Genomic DNA, 21730 nt, shown 5'->3' with positions numbered 1-21730 from the left:
ACCGTAACATTCCTAACTGTCAGACTAGTTCAAATAGAAATTAACAACTGTGTGATACAACTAAATTAAAATAACAACTCCCAGACCCTACCCTGTAACGTCACCGTGGAAATGGAACATGTGTGCCGTCATTGTTTTCCTTCAGTGGTGGCTTCACAGAAACAGAAGAAAGCCAAAGAAAAAGGAAAACACACTGAAAAACAAATAGCACCACAATGTATTCCTAAATGAATGTTAGGCCTCCTGCGCATATCGAGATGTGCTCTACTACTGTATTTACTGAACAAATTTTATGCTGACCAAATACGTTTGTATTGTGGAAAAAGACTATTTTGAGGAATCGGAAATTCAAGACAGGTTTCTTTTCCTTTGCTGTTGTTAGGTCATGGATGATAGATGATAAGCGAGTTCAAAAGAGGAAGAAGTGTCTGGCTTGTCCCAACTTGTTTGACAAGATAATTAAATTACATTTCATCCTGCCCTTCCCAGGCAGAAAAATGCATGGTTGTATCAAAGCAAAGTCCCTTCAGTAAAATATATTCCGAATACACGTGAATCTGATTTTCATGAAAAATAAATATTAATGTGATTTTGACTGCTTCTATAAAAACAAATGCAATAATTACACTGACAACAAAAAGCACTAATTCGCTCTGGTCACTTCGATATAAACTTGCTGTACTGTCACATTTGAGGTTGTAGTGTGGGGGTGGTCAGCCTCCACCACAGCAGCTAGCAGCAAATCTCCTTACACTACAAGCTAGGCTGCTGTTGCCGCTGCTCAGGTTTCATCTTACTGCTCACTGACACTGAGCAGCTGCTTTTTTTTAGGGGAGGAGATTAAAAAGCTGCTGCTTTTCAACTTTATGTATGTGCAAAGGCTAACAACAATTTTTAAATTGTGTTTTATCATGAGGTTTCAATGTACCTGTAATTCCCCCGCCAAAAAAAAGGCTTTCGTTATCCATCAATTAACGTCTTCCTATTGTTGTCTGTGCCGATTTGAACCTTCCTCTCAACAGATGAGGCCAAATGTTTTCATGCACACACGTGTGCCCAAATCAGATTAAGAATCTAAAACGATTTAATGAACTCATGATTGTAATCTAGGGTTAATTCATTTTGCCCCACTTTAACCACCTCCCCCACAACTGTTGTGGCCTCAAGCCAAACTGATCCTCTATGTACAAGTGTGTTTTGGGGGCTGTGAGTGTGTGTGTATGTGTGTTGACTGTGCATCTGTTCATTAATTACTCTGAGGCGGGCACTCCACTAATCAGGCCCCCCACGATTATTTCTCAGTGCCCCCAGCATTGCAACAATCCCCTAAGCGAGCATGTTTTGACGACAGTAACCGTCACTCTTTTGTTGGCCTGCACACTCACTGTACACTTATTTTCTCAGTCAAGGCAGGTGGTCTGCTCAGTGAGGTCATATCGTCTGAAACATTAGTAGGTGGGGTGGGGAGTGGGGGGGGGGGGCTCATCCTCATGGTCAGTACTTGAGACGAAAAACAATACTGAGGCTCCAGTGACTTTCTATTTCAGTTAATTTATTTGTACTTATGTACGATTTGTTTTTTGTTTTTTTGTGTGTGTTTAGTGATGTATATGTGATGTTTGCGCCATGTACAGCACTTTGTATACACCAGTGGTTGTTTAAAAGTGCTCTATAAATATAATTGAGTTAAGTTGAGTTTATTTATTTTTTTAATTTACTTGCAATTCTGATTGAGTAAAACTTTAAATTTAAAAAAAATTGCTGACCAGTCTTACCAACAATCATTTAACAAAGTCAGAGACAGACAAATAAATGAATAATGACCTGCGAGCGCGTGATATTTTAAACAACTGTCAGAACTGTCCCTCTTGATAAAGTAAAATGAAAATTTAACACAGTGAATATTTTTACAAAATAAATTGGCTGTAACATTAGTCGTTTTTTAAGAATGACGCTTGAAGACACGATCGTTTGAATGTTTTGGAGAGGACAATGTTGCCACCTAGTGGGCGATTTAATAAACATCAGGTGATCCATACTGCAAAATAACTACATTTCCCATCTCAGTCGTAAACCTAGCGGAAATGACGACACTCGTTTTCCGTTCGTGTCAAGGGCACCGGTAGGGATCTTTCGTTAGCTTAACTTTCAGTGCCTGCATTGCACGTGCGTTTTCCGGCGGCCGTTTCACAACTAAAATATTACACGACTCTCTTTTCCAGCAATGGACAGCTTCGGTTCAGACTTTTCAGCCGGTGGGGCAGGCGGTAAAATGGACACCGACACGATTATGGAACAGGTTAAAGTTCAAATCGCGGTGGCGAACGCACAGGAGCTGCTGCAGGTAAAAAGCAATAGAAGCTGCGGCTAAAACTAGCAACGCTCACCCATGACATCATAACATGTCAAAGCATAAAATAACCGCTCTTTATTTAGTCTCTAAAGAACATTTCCCTGTTATTTTCGTCGGCGAATAGAAATGCGCTTGCATCATTCCGTCGTTAAAACTGTCACTACTACCAATGTTGATGAGTAAGACTATGTAAAGGTAAAACTTGATGGTAGATTAACACAATGTTCTATTGTGTGTTGTTTCAGAGAATGACAGACAAATGCTTCAAAAAATGTATAGGGAAACCTGGAAGCACATTGGACAACTCAGAGCAGGTACGTTCACACAGGCACAGTTTATTCGGGGGTTCAATTCATTTTTCACACTCTTTTCTACATAAAAACCTGGCAATCATGATCCTATAAATACATTTCTCGTTATTAATCTCTATCTTCCTGTTTTGACTTTACAGAAATGCATCGCCATGTGCATGGACCGGTATATGGATGCGTGGAATACTGTTTCCCGAACGTATAATTCCAGATTACAGAAGGAAAGGGCTCGCATGTGAATGTGCATCCCTCACTACTCCTCCTTTTTTTCTTTCGTCCCTTATTTGACCAATGCTTACTTATGGAAGTCTGAGGTCACATGATGTTCTCAGGTTCCTCACGGATGCTGCGCAGCCACGACTTTTTTTTCCCTCCCCGCAATACCTCAAGCAGGCTGGCACAGCCTGTGGACTGCAGCCGTAACAGTGTGGACAACATTCAATTCAGTAACAACAATTATTATTTTTTTTATTTAATGCAATGATCAACTGGTATTGTGCCAAAAAAAAGAAGTGTTGCCCTGGCCCTTTATGTGTCCCAATATCTAGAAGGTTTGTGTGAGGGGTAGGTAGCAACGATTGACACGAAATATTGTTTAGCGCAACCATATATTGATGTTGACATCCACTAACAATCAAACTAATCGTCACTGCATTCATGAGTTATGTATATAAACAAATGTTGGTTTCTTCAAATAAATAGGAATTATATCAGAAGACAAATTGTTATTTTGTACCAATGCAACAAATATTTTGGGAGTACAAAACGGGTTGTTTTGGATCACATTAATTTTGCAACAATTTGCCCAACCTCTTTTTGCAATGTTACATTACTGTATTGGATCTTACTAGGTTGTACAAGTGTGCTTAAAATTGTGGCCACAGTCAGTATAGCCAAGGTAACTGCTGCGTTGCTTAATATTCAAACCTGATTGTTGAGGAAGCACTGATGTTCGCAAGTCTCCAAATTGTGAGAACAAAACCAAGTTTTGTTCTACTCGCTGTCCAGCTGTCACACTATCTCCACCCTCCCCACAGTAGCCAGCTTGTTCCGGCAGGCACTACCATAAGACGCAGCGAGCACAGAAACTACATGTTGAGCCCAGACGTCAAAGGGAACCAATGTCATTTTTTTTTTCTCTCACGGGTTGCCTCTGACCATAATGGTGCGATTTGGGAGTGCTTGTGAATACTGTACATGAAATTGTTTAGCTGAACAACCAATAATTTGTCATCCATGTAATTTTCAAAAACGGGAACCTTACTTTATTTAGCATGTTTGGATTTGCATATGCCAATTACCTCACAAGTCTACGTTTCAACCAAATCGATGGTAGGCAAATCTTTGCAACATACATAGCAAGGGGCAGGCAACCATAAACAATGTCTCCTAGTGCACTGAAATCACATAAAATTAGATCACACATACACACTGTCGATCAAATGCGTCGAAATTAAAGCAATTTTTGTTGTTAATATATTGCGTCATCTGACAGTGGGAGCGATTTGAAAGTCGATTGCTGTATAAACGTGTTGGAACAGAATCATATAGCTCGGCTTGAAATGACTTTTTCTTTTCAGTAGTTCTGTTAATCTATTTTTTTAGTTGAGGAACAACTTTCTAATTTTGCGCAGCATTTTTTGCAGGTTAATCTCAGAGACCAGAAGCAAGGGTTTTGTTCAACAATAAATATATGATGATATAGCTAATGAACGATTGATTTTCTATTTGATACGATCAACAGTTTTTATACCTTCAATTCACATTTTGCAAACAGCAAACTGTTTTCTTGTGTGGAAACTTTTCAAGTGGAGCAATTTCAAATACAAATATACATTTCCGTTTTAACTTTATTTTTCAATGGGTTGTATTGTCTTTCAGCAAAGTTATATTGATGTAGGGAAAGGTTTACGGTGTACTGCAATATAATTTTGAGAACATTTCGTGCGCATACCTCAAAATCCAAACTCTGGACACTGTACTGAAAACAAAACTGATACCATAAATATTTACAGTACAATAATATACCTTTGATATTGTAGGTCACCCCTGACGGATGCCGGAACATACCGGTAATTAATTTTTGGTCCTGTTTGTCTCTTGTGTGGAGCATTGTTTTGTATCATTTTCTTTCAAAACACTTTAAATTAAAATGCCTGCTATTTTGATGTTCAAAGTTGGATATGCTCTGCTTTAATGCAGTTTCAGCAGGACATCTGTGAAAAATGTACTTGGTCGCCCAAGCACTTAATTCCGGTGTTTTACAATTCCGTGTATATCATAGGTTAGCTCAGCAATTAGCATGGTATTTCTGTCTTCTGTTCCTATCACTTCATGAGAACGACTCTTTAAATGAGTGGATGAGGAACATATTTGTTTTCAGCTATTTGAGGATGATACTAAATTCATAACATTTAAGCTGCAAGGGGCATCACGGTGAACGTCTGCCTCGCAGTTTGTATTTGAATAAATACATGCAATAAACACTCGTTTGCTTTCCCACTGCCTAGGAGCAATAGTTGCAGATTGCCCTTGTATCTTCAGTACATGTCGATAGAAACGATAGCCCAGTAAAGTTGAGGCGATTGCACAGTGTTACAAACAGCACCCATGACCACACGAGGCCACACAAGTCAATACTGCATTGACTGAGGTTTATGTCATGGCAAATAAGGTGACCTGATAAAGACCGTCATCATGTCCACTTGGCTCGGTGTTGGTTTAAGCTGCTGTGTTTTTGCCTCACTCACTTCAGAAAGGCAGGTATGACGATATCCAATTCCGTACCGAAGTCACTCGAGTGTAAATCCCCGGAAAACCGACTCGGCCGCATCCATGTCCCCAGCTGGTTACCCCGGCGACAAACCACTGTCCGGAGTCCTCACGACAAGCCAGAGGACCCCCAGAGTCTCCCTGGAATGAGGGAGAAGAGACAAGTGGGTTTTCTAACGTAGGATGATTAAGGTGTCATATTTCTGTATTCCTTGGAGAAAAAAAAGCCTCCCTCCCAAAAAAATTCAAGACAGAACCCTAAATTATTGTTAAATATGTCTCAAAATATAATTGTTTTAAGGCTGAAAGTTCATCACTCCCATTAAGATATCCTTTAATTGTCCCGTAATGGGGAAATTACATTAAAGTTATTGAGCGCATTCTTTTGGATTAAACGCGAATAACTTGAGGGATAGTGGCACTTTGCACATTTGTCTTTTTCTTTGGCTCTTTCGTATGCTCTCAGAAAAGGGTGATAAGAGAAGAAGAGATGGGGTTCTCTTACCAAACAAGTGTCCCTGCCTCCTTCCATGTAACCCGCACACATCATGTGAGGAGTCAGGTTGTCTCCGTACGACTGTCGGCAGTCCGCCTGCTCAATGGTGCTCACCGGTGCTTTTTGCAGCAGGTTGGTCAGTGAACCTACCAAGTGAGAGTGCCGTTTATACCGCAATGATATTGAAAAATAAATAAAAATCTGAATTTTACCATTCTTGTTAGGGAACAGAAAACTGTGCAAAAAGTACCGCACTGCAAACTTGAACAGCAGAACGTGCATTCAAAAGTTTAGAAAATGTCAAATTAAGATCACCTGAAAAAGTTCTAGTGCGTGTTAGGCCCATCCCGACATTTCACCTGAAATCTCAATATCCATAACCTTTTGTGTATTTTACAAATGTTTTAGAACATTTTTTAGGCACAGCAACGAACAAAAATGTTTTTAAAAATCATTTTCGGACAATTACACAAAATTAATTTGGAAGATTTCTCGCAGCATACGTGATGACCATACAAATGTGCTGTGACACACTAACTGGGAATCACTGAAGCAGTAGAAAAATGGGAGGTTATGTGGATGATTTAGACCAGCGAGACTAGATTTACTGGTTAAAAGGTTTTCTTACCGCCTTCCCTCATGGATCCCCATCCTGAGATGTAGCACTCAGCGTCTTCCAAGAAGCGATGTGCTGGTGACGGGAGACAGACGGATTGGATGGTGTGAGACTTGGGGGCCGGGATGAGCAGCTCCAGCAGCGCCACGTCGTGGTCCATGCTGGTGCCATTGAAAGCTGGGTGGATGACGACCCGCTGGATGGGAATGACCACGGCTCCCACACCGGAGCGCAGCACGGAGCCAAGGCTCACTGCCCAGTGGGTGGGGCTGGGATCACTGTGGGTGGGAGTTCAAGGTAGTCAAACTGTATACCTACACCATTGAGAACACCTGAACAATCAAATTATAACAAAAAAAACTGACGTCCATGTACAGCACACCTATCAAAGTCAAGGCCCGGGGGCAAGATCTGGTCCGCCACATCATTTTATGTGGCCCGCAAAATCAAATCAAGCATGTCAAGTTCCATGATGCTTGCTAAAGTCTGAGCCAAAATGTCAAATTGTCATACGTAATCCACAATAACAGTCATTATTCTTGACTTCTGATTTTAAAACTAGTTAGTCATTAATTTGTTGTGATATATGGAGGGTATTCAACATTTATGTGGCAAATTCATAATGGCCCTCCAAGGGAAACCGTCACTAAAATGTGGCCCGCGACAAAAATGAGTTTGACAGAATATCCATCTGTCTGTCTGTCTTACACTGCCCTCAGGTGGCTAACGTGGGTAACAGCACAATGGTCATTCAATCGATGAGAAAACAAAACTGTTTTTAATTCTAGTAAATTGTTTCGTTACTGTATGTTTTTAATAAAGTACAGTACCATAGAGTGCTATTTAAAATGCATGAAAAAATATTTTGTAGTTTGTTTTTGGAAGCTGGAATGGATTTATGGTACTGTATTCCCATTTATTTCATTGAGGAAATGGTTAGTGGCATGTGAGATAAGAGCGATTTCAGATACGGGCATAGTCATGGAATGAATTAGACTTGCATCTCAAAGCACCACTGTATGTTTATTCGGGCTGGACTGATTAATTGAAGATCTGGTATGTGTGTGTGCGTGTATGCCCTTATTTTCGTGCAAGGTAGTATGCCTATTTCACACCTTTTGAAGCAGTGCGCAGCAGTCAGTAACCATTTGCTGTGCACGAGAGTGGCGCCACAATGGTGGAGCCTCTGGTAATGAAGGCTGCCGATCCAAGGCCATTCCCCCCTGCGAGCCGTGACACCGCCCACAATCCGATTGCCGCCCAACGCGGGACGCACACCGCAGTCTGAAAAGACAAATGAAATCACCTTCAGATGCTTCCAAGCAATTGATTCTTGACTTGAAATATTTAAACGAACCGCAGTTTCTTTCGTCAGCCTGGTTGGGGCAGTCAGGGACTCCGTCACATTCTGGATTTAACTTGTTGATACAGGAGGTGGCGCTGCACTGGAAATTTCCACTACAATTTGAGACTAGAATACATGATGGGAGTGTGTTTGGAAACAAAACAAAAAACAACTTAACATTTGCAATTGATCATTTGGACAATACCAGGAGGTGCTGGGGCAGATTCGACATCCATGGCGACTGTCTTGGGAAATGGAGAATTAGAAGCACTCGCGCCTGGAGCGGTGACCGGCAAAGTGAGCTCACGGTTGGGGTAGTAATGCTTCGATCTGGGGTCTACGTGACTCAGAATCCAGCTGCGGAGTTTGGTGACCCGCGAGTAAACACCAGGCCTGTAGATCTGGGCACAGCCAATGCCCCAACTTACCACCCCTGCCAGGAAAAACTTCCCTGGAGCCCCCTCGCACACCAAAGGGCCCCCGGAATCACCCTGGAAATAAAAAAAACACCAAGTCCAGTTTCAGCTGTGCAAAAGAAGGGCGTGAAAAGTACGCTGTAATTATTGATCTGACAAATAGGGAAGCGATAGATGTCACAGGACTATTGCAAAAGGGCCATTATCTCACGCTACTGTGGCGACCAGAAGCAGCACTGACCTGACAGGAGTCCACCTTGCCCTGCAGGAATCCAGCACACATCATGTTGGAAGTGATTGAGCCTCTGTATACAGGCAGTTTACTGCACAGCTTGGAGTCAATGATTTTCACCAAGGCCTTTTGCAGTGTGGAAGGCATCTCAGCTGAAAGACAGTTGAACTTGAGTGCATTCGCCAAAATCTGAGGCAGCCCGCGCAATGTAAAGAAACCCAATAGAGCTGCATCTATATTTACGGTCATAATGGTTTTTATCGTAGTTGTAATTGAAGGTAGTTCAAAACCGCACCGCATCATCGCGATGAGGGATGTTTGTAATGTTTTGGATGGGTGATTTAGTTGCATGCGAGTCAGTGCTAGGCGAACAATGTGTACGAGATGAAAAGACCAAAGTTTCAGCAATATTTTTTGATTGACATTCCTTTTTTTTACTTGAAAGTGAACATATAAAATGTTCATCATTGATCTCAAAGAAAATTGTCGAAAATAGCCATTGGCCATATGTTAACTTAAAATATGCTAAATGCATTTGCTTGAAGTCCGTAGGAACATCTGTTATGTTAGCCATGGTCCTCAGCCTCAAATGCCTGTTTTCACCTTTCACAGAAAGTTCAAGATTAAATTGGATGACAAAAAATAAAGCATTGGTTGATCATGAAACTTAAATCAGTCCCGAAATGTGGAAATACTGTAGTTCCAACAGCAAGTGGAAAATCCGTTCATAAACATTCAAACCAAATCTGAAAATTAAAATTCCTCACTGGGCAGAATCATTATTCTGGCATATGAAACCAAATCGCCACAGGGCGCATTTTTTATTGGCCCAATCTTTGCACGTGACGTGTGACACCGAACCCCAAATTGACATGTAGCCTCAAGCTACCATATATGCTCTAATTCAAAGTTATCTGAAAACAGAACAATGACTGAGGTCTGACAAGATGTCTTCATTTCCCCTCTGACAAGTCCAATTGTATCACTATTTGGATTTTTATCTGGAAGAAGCTTGTTTTAAAAAAGATGCAGTTTACATGTTTTACTTTGGGTTTGTGTAAAAATTGGTTAATATGCACCCGAGGTGGCAGGCCTGAATGCTTGAATACAAGTTGACATAACACAATCAAGATGGAGTTGAATTTAGTCTTTGCTGTACTATTTACACTATTTGTGTGGCAGGGCTGCACCCCTGCTGCGTGACTCACAACTAAACTGGTGCAGAGATCCCCATCCTGACACCACGCATTTCTGGCCGGGAGCAAAGACGTGAGATGGTGCAGGGAGGCAGGCGGGTTGGACGTAGGGACCGAAGGTGAGAGGGCTCTCCAGCTCCAGCACGGCCACATCAACGTCAGTGGTCCTGGGGTTGTAGTCTGGAGACACTGCCAGTGTTTTGATGTTGATTGTTTTGGACTCAGACTCTTCCCCGCTCACCAAACTGGCCCCCACCAGGGCTGTCCACTCTTTGGGGTTGTTGGCGCTAAAAAATGGGAAACAAAGCAGAATGTATGGCATGGCTGAACATCGTGTACAACTTCTGTCCACTGTGTTCATCAAGGATGTAAGCAGTGGGCAGACCTTTGTTTTAAGTGTCACATCTGAATTTTAAACGGGCTAACTGGCCACGTCATTTGTACTGTAGATTAGGTTAAAAAAAGTGTAACGTTCTGCAAAATATGCCAAATATTCAATTTTAGTCATTCTCATTTTTAATTGCATTGTCTCTCATTCACATAATCATCAGGAATTACCGGTAACCAATTATTTAAAAAAACAAAATAAGTTTGGGTGTTCTTTATTTAGAAATATTTGTTAAAATGTACTATTGCAGCAAATAAAAATTGAAGTTGAAATATTAATGAATATTTTTCAAGTGGCAGATTTTAGGCGGAATAAAGAACTATATGATCAAGTTGAGACATAGTCAATTGTTTAATTGAAGGGGGAGTCTTTAAAAAAACATTTGGTCAAATTTGTAAAAGCTATAATGGCTTTAGTGTAGGCTAAATATGATCTGTGAAAAAAAATCAGACACCTCTGACACTAGCCAGATGAGAGTCGCTCGGGGAGACAAGGATGGCTGATTCTTCCATTGAGCCTTTTTGTGACGTTGTGCGATTTTATGCTTCTAACTTCATGAAATCAGTTTAGAGAATGACTTGAATATACCCCATGACATAAAGCAAAAGAGTTTTGGTGTGGAGGGGTGTCGATAATGGGCATCTGCTCAAAAATTTTTTTTAACTCTTTACTTTCGTGTTCAAGTACATTTCAGAGTCGCTACTTTCTTTTATTTAAAAGTACGTAAAGTAGATGCATCACCTACGTTTCAAAGCAGTGCGCGGCACTGACCAGCCACCTTTCGCTGATAATAGAGGCTCCACATGTGTGCTGCCCATGCAGCCTGAGACTGACCTGCCACGGCAGCTCTCCTTGTCGGGCATCTTCACCGCCCACGATACGATTCCCCGTGGCGCTACGTGTGCCACAGGCTGGGGGGGGGGAAGAAACGGATCAGATCAAGGATGGCATCAACCCAAACGACAAAGTGGAAAGCAAAGGGGTCGTTTACCACAACGAGCTTCATCAGATCCATCAGCACAGTCTGATACAAAGTCACACTCGGGGTTTAATTTGGTGATGCATTCGTCGTTGTCACAGGTGAAGGCGCTCTCGGGGCAACTCTCTAAGAGAATGAGAAGATAGACTTTGATGGATATGGGTATACACACTCACCGGTTAATCAGTGAAGTAATGAATCAGGGTTGGTTTTATATCTTACAGGAAATTATAAAATCCATCAGCATGAAACCCATGCCTTGAGATTTCTTTCTATCTTTCTATCTATCTATCTATAGGCTCCAGCACCCCCCACGACCCTTGTGAGGAGAAAGCGGATCGGAAAATGAATGTTTTTGTGTGTTTTATTTTTTAATTTTTTAGGATGCTTCCCGAATGTTCAGTGGGAGGTCATTCCAGAGAGAGGGACCAGCAACAGAAAAGGCTCGATCCCCTCTGAGCCTCAGTTTAGTTCTTGGTACTTCTAATAATGTCTGGTCCGCAGACCTGAGGCAGGTGTGTAGGGACGGATGAGCTCAGAGAGGTAAGGTGGTGCGAGGTCATTTAGAGATCTTGAAAATAACTCTAAAATGCATGGGGAGCCAGTGAAGGGATGCCAGAGTAGGCGTTATGTGCTCCCTCTTACGAGTACTAGTCAAGAGGCGGGCAGCGGCATTCTGGACCAGCTAAAGGCGCTTAATGGAGGACTGGCTGACTCCAAAATAAAGGGAATTGCCGGGATGTGACAAAGGCAGGGATGTGACAAAGGCAGGTTTTACTTTGGCCAGCTGCCTAAGGTGAAAGAAGCTGGATTTAACAACGGCACCAATTTGCCAGTCAAGTTTGAAATCACTGTCATGTACAGCACTGTGTATGCAGCGATGGCTGTTCGAAAGTGCTCTATAAATACAATTGAATTGAATAGTTTGGGCTTTTGCATGCAGTTACATATTAAGAAACATGACAAAAACTAATGTCACGCCATATCATAATACCCCTGAAAATGTACGAATCTTTGAATCATGAATCTGAAATGATCATGAATGTTCTCTTGCATTTGATCTCTCATTAGGTTCACGTGTGAATCATCCCAAAGGATTTTGGGCGCGAGTTGGGGCACATCCTGCATTGGTGACCAACCACTTTGCTATATCAACAATCATTCCCACTCACATCGATGAATTTGGGTATTTTGTCATTTCTTGATATTTTTGTCGTTTGTTTTTTTTCTCCATTATTATTCCCTTTTGGCATCCCGATTCCTTTGCTGACATATTGGTCGAACAAGTCAGCAACTTGTATGCATCTATTCACAGAAATATGAACATCACGCGAATGACATGTATTTCAAGTATGATACACTCACCCTCACCCAGTGTATAATCTCCAATATTGTAAAATGATTTCCCACTGGCACCTGGGTAGAAAGTACAAGGATTAAATGTGAAATGCATCCGAGACAATGCTTAGCTGAGGTCTGCTTCAGAGAGCTAACAGATGACTATTGTGTCCAACCCAGTAAGACGATAGCATTGATGTGTCCAAACTGAGGAACCTCCAGCGGATTGCCGTGCATCACCGAGGTGAGCCCCGCCCTCAGCAGCTCCTGAATGAAGTTTTCCGAATACTGCTGAAATTTGGAAACCGCAAACACCAGCCTGAATGTTGCCATCACATCACCATTCATATTGCTGAAGGAGAGAAAAAAAAGAAAAGGGCACCAATTCCATCTCTCCCAAAAAATGATAAACAATGTGAATTTGCTTATCCGATGAACATACCCAAAAGCAATAATATTACAGTCGACGTAGTGATGCGATATGGACGAGGAAGCGAAAACATTTTTGATCTGTGGAAGAAAATACGAGCAACTTCGCATGATCGGTCAGATGACTTGAGGTGAGATGAACCGTATTGTGGTGAAAGCCTGCCTGATACCTTTGACTTTAGTACAGATGACAGTACTAAGGAGAAGCCCGAGTTTGGATCCTGTAGAGACGAATCATGCTTGAGACCCTTCAGCTCAACTGTCTCCATGAAGTCATGCTGCTCCTGTATCAGGTACGCTGCACTCACATGCACACAGAGAGGACAAAAAAACGTGCGAAAAATATTGCAAAATGATGTCTATGTACAGTATTTCATGTTAGGATTGAAGAAAACCATCACCGATAAGCAGTCCTACAAAGACTCCAGCGCCGAGAAAGAAGAGGAGGCCGAATATGAGAGCGCTCCTGTAGCAGGTGGGGCTGGAGCGAGCGGGTGAGGGTCCCGGAGTGGACCACGTGCCTCCTCCATCATTCGTCATCTCCTTGTTGGATTTACAACACTGGGCTATTCACATAGCGGGTGAAATCCAAAGTTGGAAATGTTCAACGCCTGAAGTTTCTGAGAAAACTGTCACTTATTGTACATTCATTGGCCACACCATTAGGTACACCTGTTGTGGGTGCAGTTTTAAGAATTGCACTGCATTGTATTTAAAACTGTTTTTAATACTTGGCGTGCGCAAAAAAGTTCTTGGGTGCCTTAAAGCAGTGGTTCTCAAATTGGGGTCTTTACAAAGGTGGCCTGAAAGCTGTAGCTTCGGAGTTAGCAAAATTACACTGCACAGCAGCAAATGTTAATTTCAGATGGCTTTATGTACAGTATGTATGTATTATTTGATATACTTGCCTTTATTTGTCTTTATTTTATTTAAAAAAAAAATTTTTTTTCAAGCGCATCAAGTTTTTGAGATATTTTCATTTTTTTTATTTTGAAATTTGACCTATAAAAGCTTGCGCAACATGGTTTTATCATGCGTTGAAATGTATTGGCTATGACCTTTTAGAACAAAAATTCCACCTATTGCTGAACCTAACCCTTAATTCATAAATATATTATTATTATTTCACATTATTTATTTTTATTGAAAGATGATGTGCTAGAAAAAAATATTGATTCTGAATCAGTGCGGGAATTTTATCTAGAAAAGTTTACGGTACTTGTATCTCAGATTTATTATTTTTTTTAATGTAAAAAAAATTGTTGACCTGTGTTATTAAAAAAATACAGTATATGATATCATTTCATAAACAGGCCTATATGTTTTAATGCTTCTAGAAACTTTGCCTTACAACATTCTAAAAATATGAAACATAAAATAAACTTGGTGTAATGTCCTGCATTTCAGTCTGAACAGGAAGACAAGAAATACACGGCTGCACAGTTATACTCTATGGATGTCCTCCGATGTTTTGCATGAATAAACAACAAAAGTGTCTATATTCATGTGTATAATGTATCAAATATAACATTCATATCAGGTTAAAAAAGAATGTTAATCTAATGTCAGCAATTTACACTGTACATTTTGAGGTCTGAACACCACCACTGCAGAAAAATGGGTTGGATAAAAAAAAAAAAAAAATCAACAAATGAAGCATGCAGCATGACAACTTTATGGATGTGTCAAAAAAAATATCAGTCGAGTAGCATACTCACTCACCTGCTTGTTCCCTCAGTCCATGACCACAAGACATTCACAACATCCTGCACGGCAAGAAATGAGTGAACAGTGAAAGGTCGGGAAGCCGCGGCTATTTGTTCCACCTGATCAGGGGGCGTATCCAACAGGTAACTCACCTTTTTCCATTTACTCGAGCAAACCGATGCTTCATTCTAAATCCCTTTTACGATCTCCTCCCATCGCCACGGATCCCTCTCTGGGTTTAAATGTGTGTCTTGTTCAAAGTCACACCCTGCATTATCTGCAGGGGCGGTGGAAACTCATGTCAACTGCTATAAGGATAACGTAAAGCTGCTCTGAAGAGTCTCCTTGTTCTCCCTGTGCATGCAAACCTGCACCTATGTGCTCCATGGACACGGTGACTGGACAAAGAGGAGGAGCTAAGAAGGCAGGAATTCTTTTTCCATGCAGGATCACATCGCCAGGAAAAGTCCACAGTGCCCAAATTGTTTAATCTGTTCACACATTGCTTTGGATTAAATGTAGAGTCCCAACAAGAGTATCGGATTGCAAGCAGACTTGCACCCATCTGCCAACATTTTGCTCAAAGCGGGTTAAACCCAAAAGGTGTCTTTGCTGGTATGCAGACAGGCTCATCTCACACGCAGCCAAGTAAACACAAAGTGGGAAATGTTTGAGAAAGAGGATGGAGCTGCTGCCCATAAGAACAAGGTGTTTCCACTTGAGGATTGACTTGAGTACATAGTCGGATTATAATAATTTTGGATTTTTCATGAGAGTTGGTTATTTTATTTTGATTTTTCCAGTTCAATTATTGTAGTTTTCAGAGCACATTTGTTAGTTTTCTTTTTCAAACATGCTTTATTTGAGCTTTATATTAATTTGAATTTTCTTTAATATGTGGAGTATTTTTTGATGTGCAAGATAAAAAAAGTCACAAAATAAACTAAAATTGTGAAACCAGTGACATTTGACCTCACATTAACTATTCAACAAATGTTTCACATTTTATTTATTTCCAATTATTGTAAATATATAAATAATGGAAGTAGTCCAATGATCAGTCATACATTGAAAAAAAAAGTTCGTTTTCTATGGTAAATTAATTTATTGTAAATAGTAAAATACACAATACTACATAGATTAGAATTTTAAAAAATGATCACCTAATTGTTTTTAATGGCTGTAATTTTGAATAAAATTAAAGGAGAATCAATCATTTGAGGCGGCACGGTTACCACTTTGGCCTGACAGTGCAGAGGTCTCCGGCTCTGGCCTTCCTGTGTGGAGTTTGGATGTTTTCCCCGTGCCTGCGTAGGTTATTTCTGGGTCCTCTGGTTTCCTCCAACATTCCAAAAACATGTGTGGCAGATTAATGGAACACTCCAAATTGTCCCAAGGTGTGATTGTGAGTGCAGATGCTTGTTGGTCAGCTGGGATTGGCTCCAAAATGCCCACGACCTTTGTGTGAACGAGCGGACTAGAAAATGGACGGATGAATAATTATTGAAATAAAGTAGTTTACACTTTTTTACTTCATCTAAGAATGAGCAGGCTCAATTAGAATGTTTTAAAAATCAAATAGGGTCCTTGAGCATATTTTTGCCCATCCCCATTTTAATGAATCTTTTTCAGTTCCAGTTCATGAATTCAACTACTGGAACAAATGATCTTGCTTTCTATTATATTGAGATGTACCATAAAGTGCGTCCCTAGGTCTGAGTGGAATCCAATACAATAATGTAGCTGCATCCAAATTTTCTCCTTTAACAGGCGCATTGAACTGCACTGAATGAGACTGAGGTGTTCGTGTTCACAATACAGTAACAGGGTGACTTGTACTGTACACTCGGAGGGGCAAGATATCACAAAAGTATGCTATGGAGTTTGAAAACTACATTTACAAATATCCTACACAACCTGTAGAAATTCACTTCGAGAACAATGTATTTGAATTAAAAAAACAAATAAAATCTGTTCGGTACATTACAACAGGGCTAGACGTGTAACTTGTCAAGCCTCGCCGTTACCGCTATATTAAAAGTTAATATTAAATTAAATCAAAGTACACAACTCAAAATAGCTTTATTTTATTCTAATTTTATTTTATTTTTTTACCAAAAACAAGCACAAATGGTAATGGGATAATTAATTCTTGACAATGAAAACACTGGCATTTTCCAAGCCTCAACTAATATTTACACAGGGCAAAGTGAACTGTTTGCAAGTTTTTTAAGCTGACTAACTTATATATGTTTAAAAAAAAAAAAACAACAAAAAAATGACAGCTACTAAGATTCTAAAATGGAAAACATAAAAAATACTTTCAAAATATCCTCATGTGCACTCATATATACACACAACAAGTGCTGTGTTAGCCATCCTGCTGCTGTATGAAAGGATTGGGAATAGCCTCCATGCCATCCTGTGGACAAATGAGCACCACTGAGGTCCCCCTACAGACCACCAGCCCCAATTGCCTGGTGTCTTCTGTCAGTTTGAGCTGGTCATCAGGATCTGGACACGGGCACAAAATGCAGGTTTTAAAAAAACAAACAAACAAAACAAAGTTACCTCAGATCTCACTTTCAACAGCCTGATTATTAATATTGTAGATTTAATTTTGATACAACGGTGTCAGATACGCGTAGCTTTTGTGCAATGTTTCCCGACTTTTGTAGAGCCAAGACACATTTTATTTTACAAAAATCTCTCGGGAGGTGTCCCAAATACTACGGGCAATCGGGGTGTATTGCATGAAAACAAGGTTGTAAATTCTGGGAAAAAGACAAAAATCTACATCACTTACCACGCATATACTCAATGGTACCGTCCAGTACAAGGTTTAATAATGGGTCGAAACCTTTAAGGACCCCGCTAGCTGAAATGGAAAGCACACTTATACTGTAAATCCACATTTATATTGTAACACCATAACCATGATGATACCCACCTTCTCGTCCTCCTTGAAACTTAACCCGAATCGGCTTGTCGATGTATTTAGACAAGTCAAAGATACTCTCCTTCTTCTTCTTGTCCTTGTCCTAACAAGCACAGTAGAATGTTGTTATTTAGGAGGGTGCAAAAACGTGCGGCACATAACTTTTTGGTGGTTTAGCAGCGGGCTAGCTGTAGTCGGAAAATGAATTAGCAGCCTGCAAAATGACTACGATCCCAACAAAAAGCGCTTGATGGTTATCGGAAATGATAGCGAGAGGCAACACGGTGCAGTTTACGAATGTTTATGTGGACGCTGATGATATAAAGTGTTAAGATTCCAAATGAAAACGCAAACCGCGCGAACTCACCGCCATGTTGGCTTCGGAATCCGGAAAGGAAACTTTGACCTCAATGGTGCTCCGCCAATCAAATTTCGCTTCACACAAAATGGAGGGACTGACGTCAGAGTTTGAATTCAGCGTTCTTTTTTCCTTTTCTTTTTTTCTTTTCTTTTCTGTATTTCTTTTTTTAATTTAATACTGTCCTGTTTTAGGTTAAAAAGAAGACTGTACGAAGTGTTGTATTATATTATTCCTGGATAAAAATTATAACTCCAAAGAACAACAAACCACACTAAGTTACAGAAAGACAACAATTCAGACTCACATTCAGGTGTATGAACAAATTAGACAATTTAGACTCTCAATCAACCTAACATGTATGTCTTTGGACAGTGAAAGGAAACTGGAGAAACCTGATAACTGTGAAGCAGGTGTTCTGCCTCTTTTCTCTGTATTAACAAGCAGATTTTGAATACTGAATTAAAGAAATTGAATCGATTATTTATTTGTTCAACGGTGTACCTTAGCGCACATTTCAATCGTCACAGTGCAGAAACTAATGCTGCAGCCATTGTCTGTAGGCTTGTGCAAAATATACTGGACATTTCCGTAATAAAATTACACACTAGATTACGTTTGATCTTCAGGATTTGTTTTCATACCACTTTTCCATGTTGCACTGGACTGAGGGACACAAGGGATCTATTAATATCACCAGTTGGTGGGCTGTAATCCAAAAGGTCATTAAGCTCTGTGCGGAAGACGGTTGCTTGTTGCGATATGGCCTGTCAAGCAAACGACATTCTCGCTGAGCGGATAAACCAACACGAGGAAGATGATGCTATTTTCCAGCCTGACGTCATGCTACAAGTAGATGGAGAGTCCTTTTACGTTAGCCGTCCTCAGCTTGCGCTTCAGAGCCCCTACTTCCGGGCTCTCTTTTTTGGCTGCGGTGTTGAAAGCACAAAAAGGAAAATAGAGCTCAAAGGGGTTCACTTGCAGCATTTCAAGGCGTTAATGCACCATAGCCGGACTTCCATTCTCTCTCTGGACAGAGAAAATGTTTTGGGGATCCTTGAGACTGCAGATTTTCTTCAGCTGGAGCGAGCCAAGCTGTTGTGCTGCAAATTCCTTGAACGTGAGCTCCACCTCTGCAATTGTTTGGGAATGATGGCTTTTGCCTGGCAGCGAGGCTGCGCTCAGCTCTACAGTGCAGCAAGGCAGGTAGCCCTCACTCACTTCTCTGCTGTTGTCTCTGAAGAGGACTTCCTGTCCTTGTCTAAGGAGACTGTGGCACACCTACTCGCCAGCGATAACCTGGTCATCCAGAGTGAGGATTTGGTGCTGGAGGCGATCTTACGCTGGGTGTCTTTTGACAACAAAAGAGAGGAACACTTTCTTGAGCTCACAGAGCTGGTGAGACCTGAGTCTCTGTCATTGACATTCATCTCTAAACTTTTGGATACAATGACAAACAGTTCTGACACGACAGCCAAACTGATCCGCATGCTGAATGATCATTTTCCAAAGTCCTGGTCGATTGGGAGGTCCCTCCAAAGGATCAAGCAAAATCTCTTCGTTGTGGGAGGACCTCATGATCAGGAACAGCAGGAGTCCTACCAGTTTCATCCACTCAGCGGGAGATGGCAAAATTGTGCACCTCTGCAGAGGAAGAACCTCACGCAGTACTCAGTAGCAGCAGTAGGTAAATGGATATTGATTAACCACAAGATTAGATAGACTTGCCCAATCTAATAAAGCTTGCCACCTTTGTAAAGCCAATGATCCATTACACTTTATTCTATATATCCATGTTTCGTATTTGATGACATAGAGCAGGCCACACACATACTGATTTTATTTTATATTTATTTTTTTTATGGCAGCAACAATGATATTGGTCCACTGCCAACACCACTGTCCGTTGTCTTGCCACTGCAGCTGACAAGGAGATACATTTGAAGCAGACAGCACCACCCTCAGGGGAGAGACAAAAAGACAAAAACACTAAAAACTAGTTCGAAACATCCTACAATACATTGATGGTGATGAAGTGAAAAAAGGAAGTAAGTGGTTAGTGTACTGGAGAAAACCATGCCGGAAAATACAAATGAGAAAAATTGTCATTGTAGAAGAAGCAAGGCCAACTGTTAGCCTATCAGCTAACTACATATGGCAGTAAACTCTTGTCCTTGTCATTATTGTTGTGGTGAAAGACTTGGAGATGTTATTTAAAAAAAATTAAAAATAACACAACCATTTGCTCCTTTATTTAACAGCACAAGCTTCAAGTCATTTGGCTCTCATACCATCACAATCACTGAGTCCATGGCTGGGTTGGACTTGGTGTTGGCCAGAAATAAACATTTGTGAACAGGTTTACCGTTTATAATCGTCAGATATGGTGGATCTCTTTTGGAACAGGTCCAGGAAGAACACGCCACACCATATGATAACAGACCAGGATAATCATTTCAAGACATCTGATAATTTGGCCTGTGCTAACCACAAAGTACATAAAAGTCAAACATTTCTGCCTTTTTGTCAGTAGTTGATACACCACTTTTATTGGCAATTGTCATGACATTTTTATGTCTTTCCTCATTATGTGTAGGAGACAGTGTGGTTGTGACAGGGGGCTACTTCCGTGACGTGCTGTGGTTCAGCGTGGACTGGGTCAGAAGATACGAATGTGGGAGCCAGCGGTGGATGGATGGCCCTGCTTTGCAGAGGTCCAGGCACAGCCACTGCTCCATTGCGCTGGATTCCGTCCTGTATGTCTTGGGGGGCAGCATGGACGAGGGGCTGGTGGCTGATGTTGAAAGACTGATCCTGGGGTCAGACGGGGGTTGGGAAAATGTCAGCCCCATGAGTAGGGCGGTAGAAAGGGCAGCCGTAGCCGCTCTGGGCCAGTGTATTTATGTCGCGTGTGGTCTAGATGAAAATGGAGAGGCGTTTGGGGGAATACAGCGGTATCACACCAGGGAGAATCATTGGGATGTCATCTCCTATTCTCCTTTTCCACGGTGAGTCCATTTACAACTTTTGGCCTTTTTGACGAGAATGACTTGTGTGATAATTTGCACCATTCCTTAGATATGACCTGGTTGCCACGGAGCTCAATGGTGCCATCTATCTGTTTGGAGGCCAAGCTTTGCGCTTTGATGTGGAGACAGACGAGTGGACTGTTCTGCAGGAGGAATTTCTGGAGAAAAAGTTCTTCTGCGGCTGCACCACAGTCAATGGCCAGATATTCCTGTTGTGTGAGAAAAAGAGTAACAAAGCACTCCCCAATATGGTTTGGTTTGACCCTTACGTGGACACTTGCATCAAGGTGGACAATGCAATACCATGTCCCGTTCCACTCAGAGGGTGTGTTACCATGAAAGTGTTTACATGAAAGTGTGTGAGGTTGAAATAAATGCGTTCACTGACAACATTCAAGCACACCAGGGAGGGGCAATTCAACTGCTGAGCCACAGTATTTCATCAGTGCTATGGGGGCTTCACCACACACACACACAAATACATGCTGTTGTTATATTCCCTCTTTGAGAATACATTTTCCAATGTGCGCATGAATAACCCATGATTCGAACCTAACAGCAAAACGTTTGAAGCAAACATCAAAATAATCACATACAAAAACGCGACAAAACTGAAGAAACCAATATTAACTGCAAAAACTCATTTTGTACATTTTTTCCCACAAAAATAGACTCAACATTTGAATATTATAGAGGTACTATGTTTGTCCTTAATATAATCCCAAATCCGATCAAAAATGACTAACTGACAATGTAAGTGCACCAAACGCAAGTCTGCCATCCAGTGGTGATGGTGATATTACAACTTAAAAAATTAGCATTAACCC

The 21730-nt window shown here is 41.0% G+C and overlaps 4 protein-coding genes across 4 annotated transcripts; 2 read left to right on the top strand and 2 right to left on the bottom strand.

Annotated features, from left to right (window-relative positions):
- The first annotated feature begins 2100 nt into the window (after positions 1–2100).
- Positions 2101–3386, top strand: timm13 (translocase of inner mitochondrial membrane 13 homolog (yeast)). Its single transcript, XM_052074311.1, has 3 exons — positions 2101–2344; positions 2599–2667; positions 2805–3386. Exons 1-3 carry the CDS (start codon positions 2225–2227, stop codon positions 2901–2903), a joined length of 288 nt encoding a protein of 95 aa, XP_051930271.1. The 5' UTR covers positions 2101–2224; the 3' UTR covers positions 2904–3386.
- On the bottom strand, positions 2669–14693 carry tmprss9 (transmembrane serine protease 9). Its single transcript, XM_052074306.1, has 16 exons — positions 14594–14693; positions 13273–13437; positions 13042–13169; positions 12885–12952; positions 12619–12794; positions 12470–12520; positions 11117–11230; positions 10871–11036; positions 9750–10024; positions 8551–8693; positions 8099–8384; positions 7906–8019; positions 7664–7832; positions 6561–6826; positions 5942–6078; positions 2669–5577 (listed from the first exon to the last, which is right to left on the bottom strand). Exons 1-16 carry the CDS (start codon positions 14625–14627, stop codon positions 5416–5418), a joined length of 2454 nt encoding a protein of 817 aa, XP_051930266.1. The 5' UTR covers positions 14628–14693; the 3' UTR covers positions 2669–5415.
- Positions 14694–16655: 1962 nt separating this feature from the next.
- On the bottom strand, positions 16656–17964 carry lsm7 (LSM7 homolog, U6 small nuclear RNA and mRNA degradation associated). Its single transcript, XM_052074310.1, has 4 exons — positions 17884–17964; positions 17529–17619; positions 17385–17456; positions 16656–17092 (listed from the first exon to the last, which is right to left on the bottom strand). Exons 1-4 carry the CDS (start codon positions 17887–17889, stop codon positions 16950–16952), a joined length of 312 nt encoding a protein of 103 aa, XP_051930270.1. The 5' UTR covers positions 17890–17964; the 3' UTR covers positions 16656–16949.
- Positions 17965–18606: 642 nt separating this feature from the next.
- LOC127606209 (kelch-like protein 23) lies at positions 18607–21295 on the top strand. The gene is made up of 3 exons (XM_052074307.1): positions 18607–19561; positions 20471–20882; positions 20953–21295. The coding sequence occupies exons 1-3, from the start codon at positions 18637–18639 to the stop codon at positions 21254–21256; spliced, it is 1641 nt and encodes a 546-aa protein (XP_051930267.1). The 5' UTR covers positions 18607–18636; the 3' UTR covers positions 21257–21295.
- Positions 21296–21730: the final 435 nt, after the last annotated feature.

This window comes from Hippocampus zosterae, chromosome 8 (assembly GCF_025434085.1).
Source record: "Hippocampus zosterae strain Florida chromosome 8, ASM2543408v3, whole genome shotgun sequence".
Classification (NCBI taxonomy): Eukaryota; Metazoa; Chordata; class Actinopteri; order Syngnathiformes; family Syngnathidae; genus Hippocampus; species Hippocampus zosterae.
This window is presented reverse-complemented; position numbering and strand designations above follow the sequence as displayed.

Coding starts and splice junctions, on each gene's coding strand:
- lsm7 (XM_052074310.1), bottom strand. Junction 17,457..17,528: donor GTTTCAAGGAGGACGAGAAG/GTGGGTATCATC, acceptor TTTCCATTTCAG/CTAGCGGGGTCCTTAAAGGT. Junction 17,093..17,384: donor TACCATTGAGTATATGCGTG/GTAAGTGATGTA, acceptor GCCCGTGTCCAG/ATCCTGATGACCAGCTCAAA.
- LOC127606209 (XM_052074307.1), top strand. CDS start 18,637: ATGGCCTGTCAAGCAAACGACATTCTCGCTGAGCGGATAAACCAACAC. Junction 19,562..20,470: donor GTACTCAGTAGCAGCAGTAG/GTAAATGGATAT, acceptor CATTATGTGTAG/GAGACAGTGTGGTTGTGACA. Junction 20,883..20,952: donor TCCTATTCTCCTTTTCCACG/GTGAGTCCATTT, acceptor ACCATTCCTTAG/ATATGACCTGGTTGCCACGG.
- tmprss9 (XM_052074306.1), bottom strand. CDS start 14,627: ATGTCTTGTGGTCATGGACTGAGGGAACAAGCAG. Junction 11,231..12,469: donor AGATTATACACTGGGTGAGG/GTGAGTGTATCA, acceptor TCATTCTCTTAG/AGAGTTGCCCCGAGAGCGCC. Junction 5,578..5,941: donor GAGGCAGGGACACTTGTTTG/GTAAGAGAACCC, acceptor CCCTCATTCCAG/GGAGACTCTGGGGGTCCTCT.
- timm13 (XM_052074311.1), top strand. CDS start 2,225: ATGGACAGCTTCGGTTCAGACTTTTCAGCCGGTGGGGCAGGCGGTAAA. Junction 2,345..2,598: donor ACGCACAGGAGCTGCTGCAG/GTAAAAAGCAAT, acceptor GTGTTGTTTCAG/AGAATGACAGACAAATGCTT. Junction 2,668..2,804: donor CATTGGACAACTCAGAGCAG/GTACGTTCACAC, acceptor TTGACTTTACAG/AAATGCATCGCCATGTGCAT.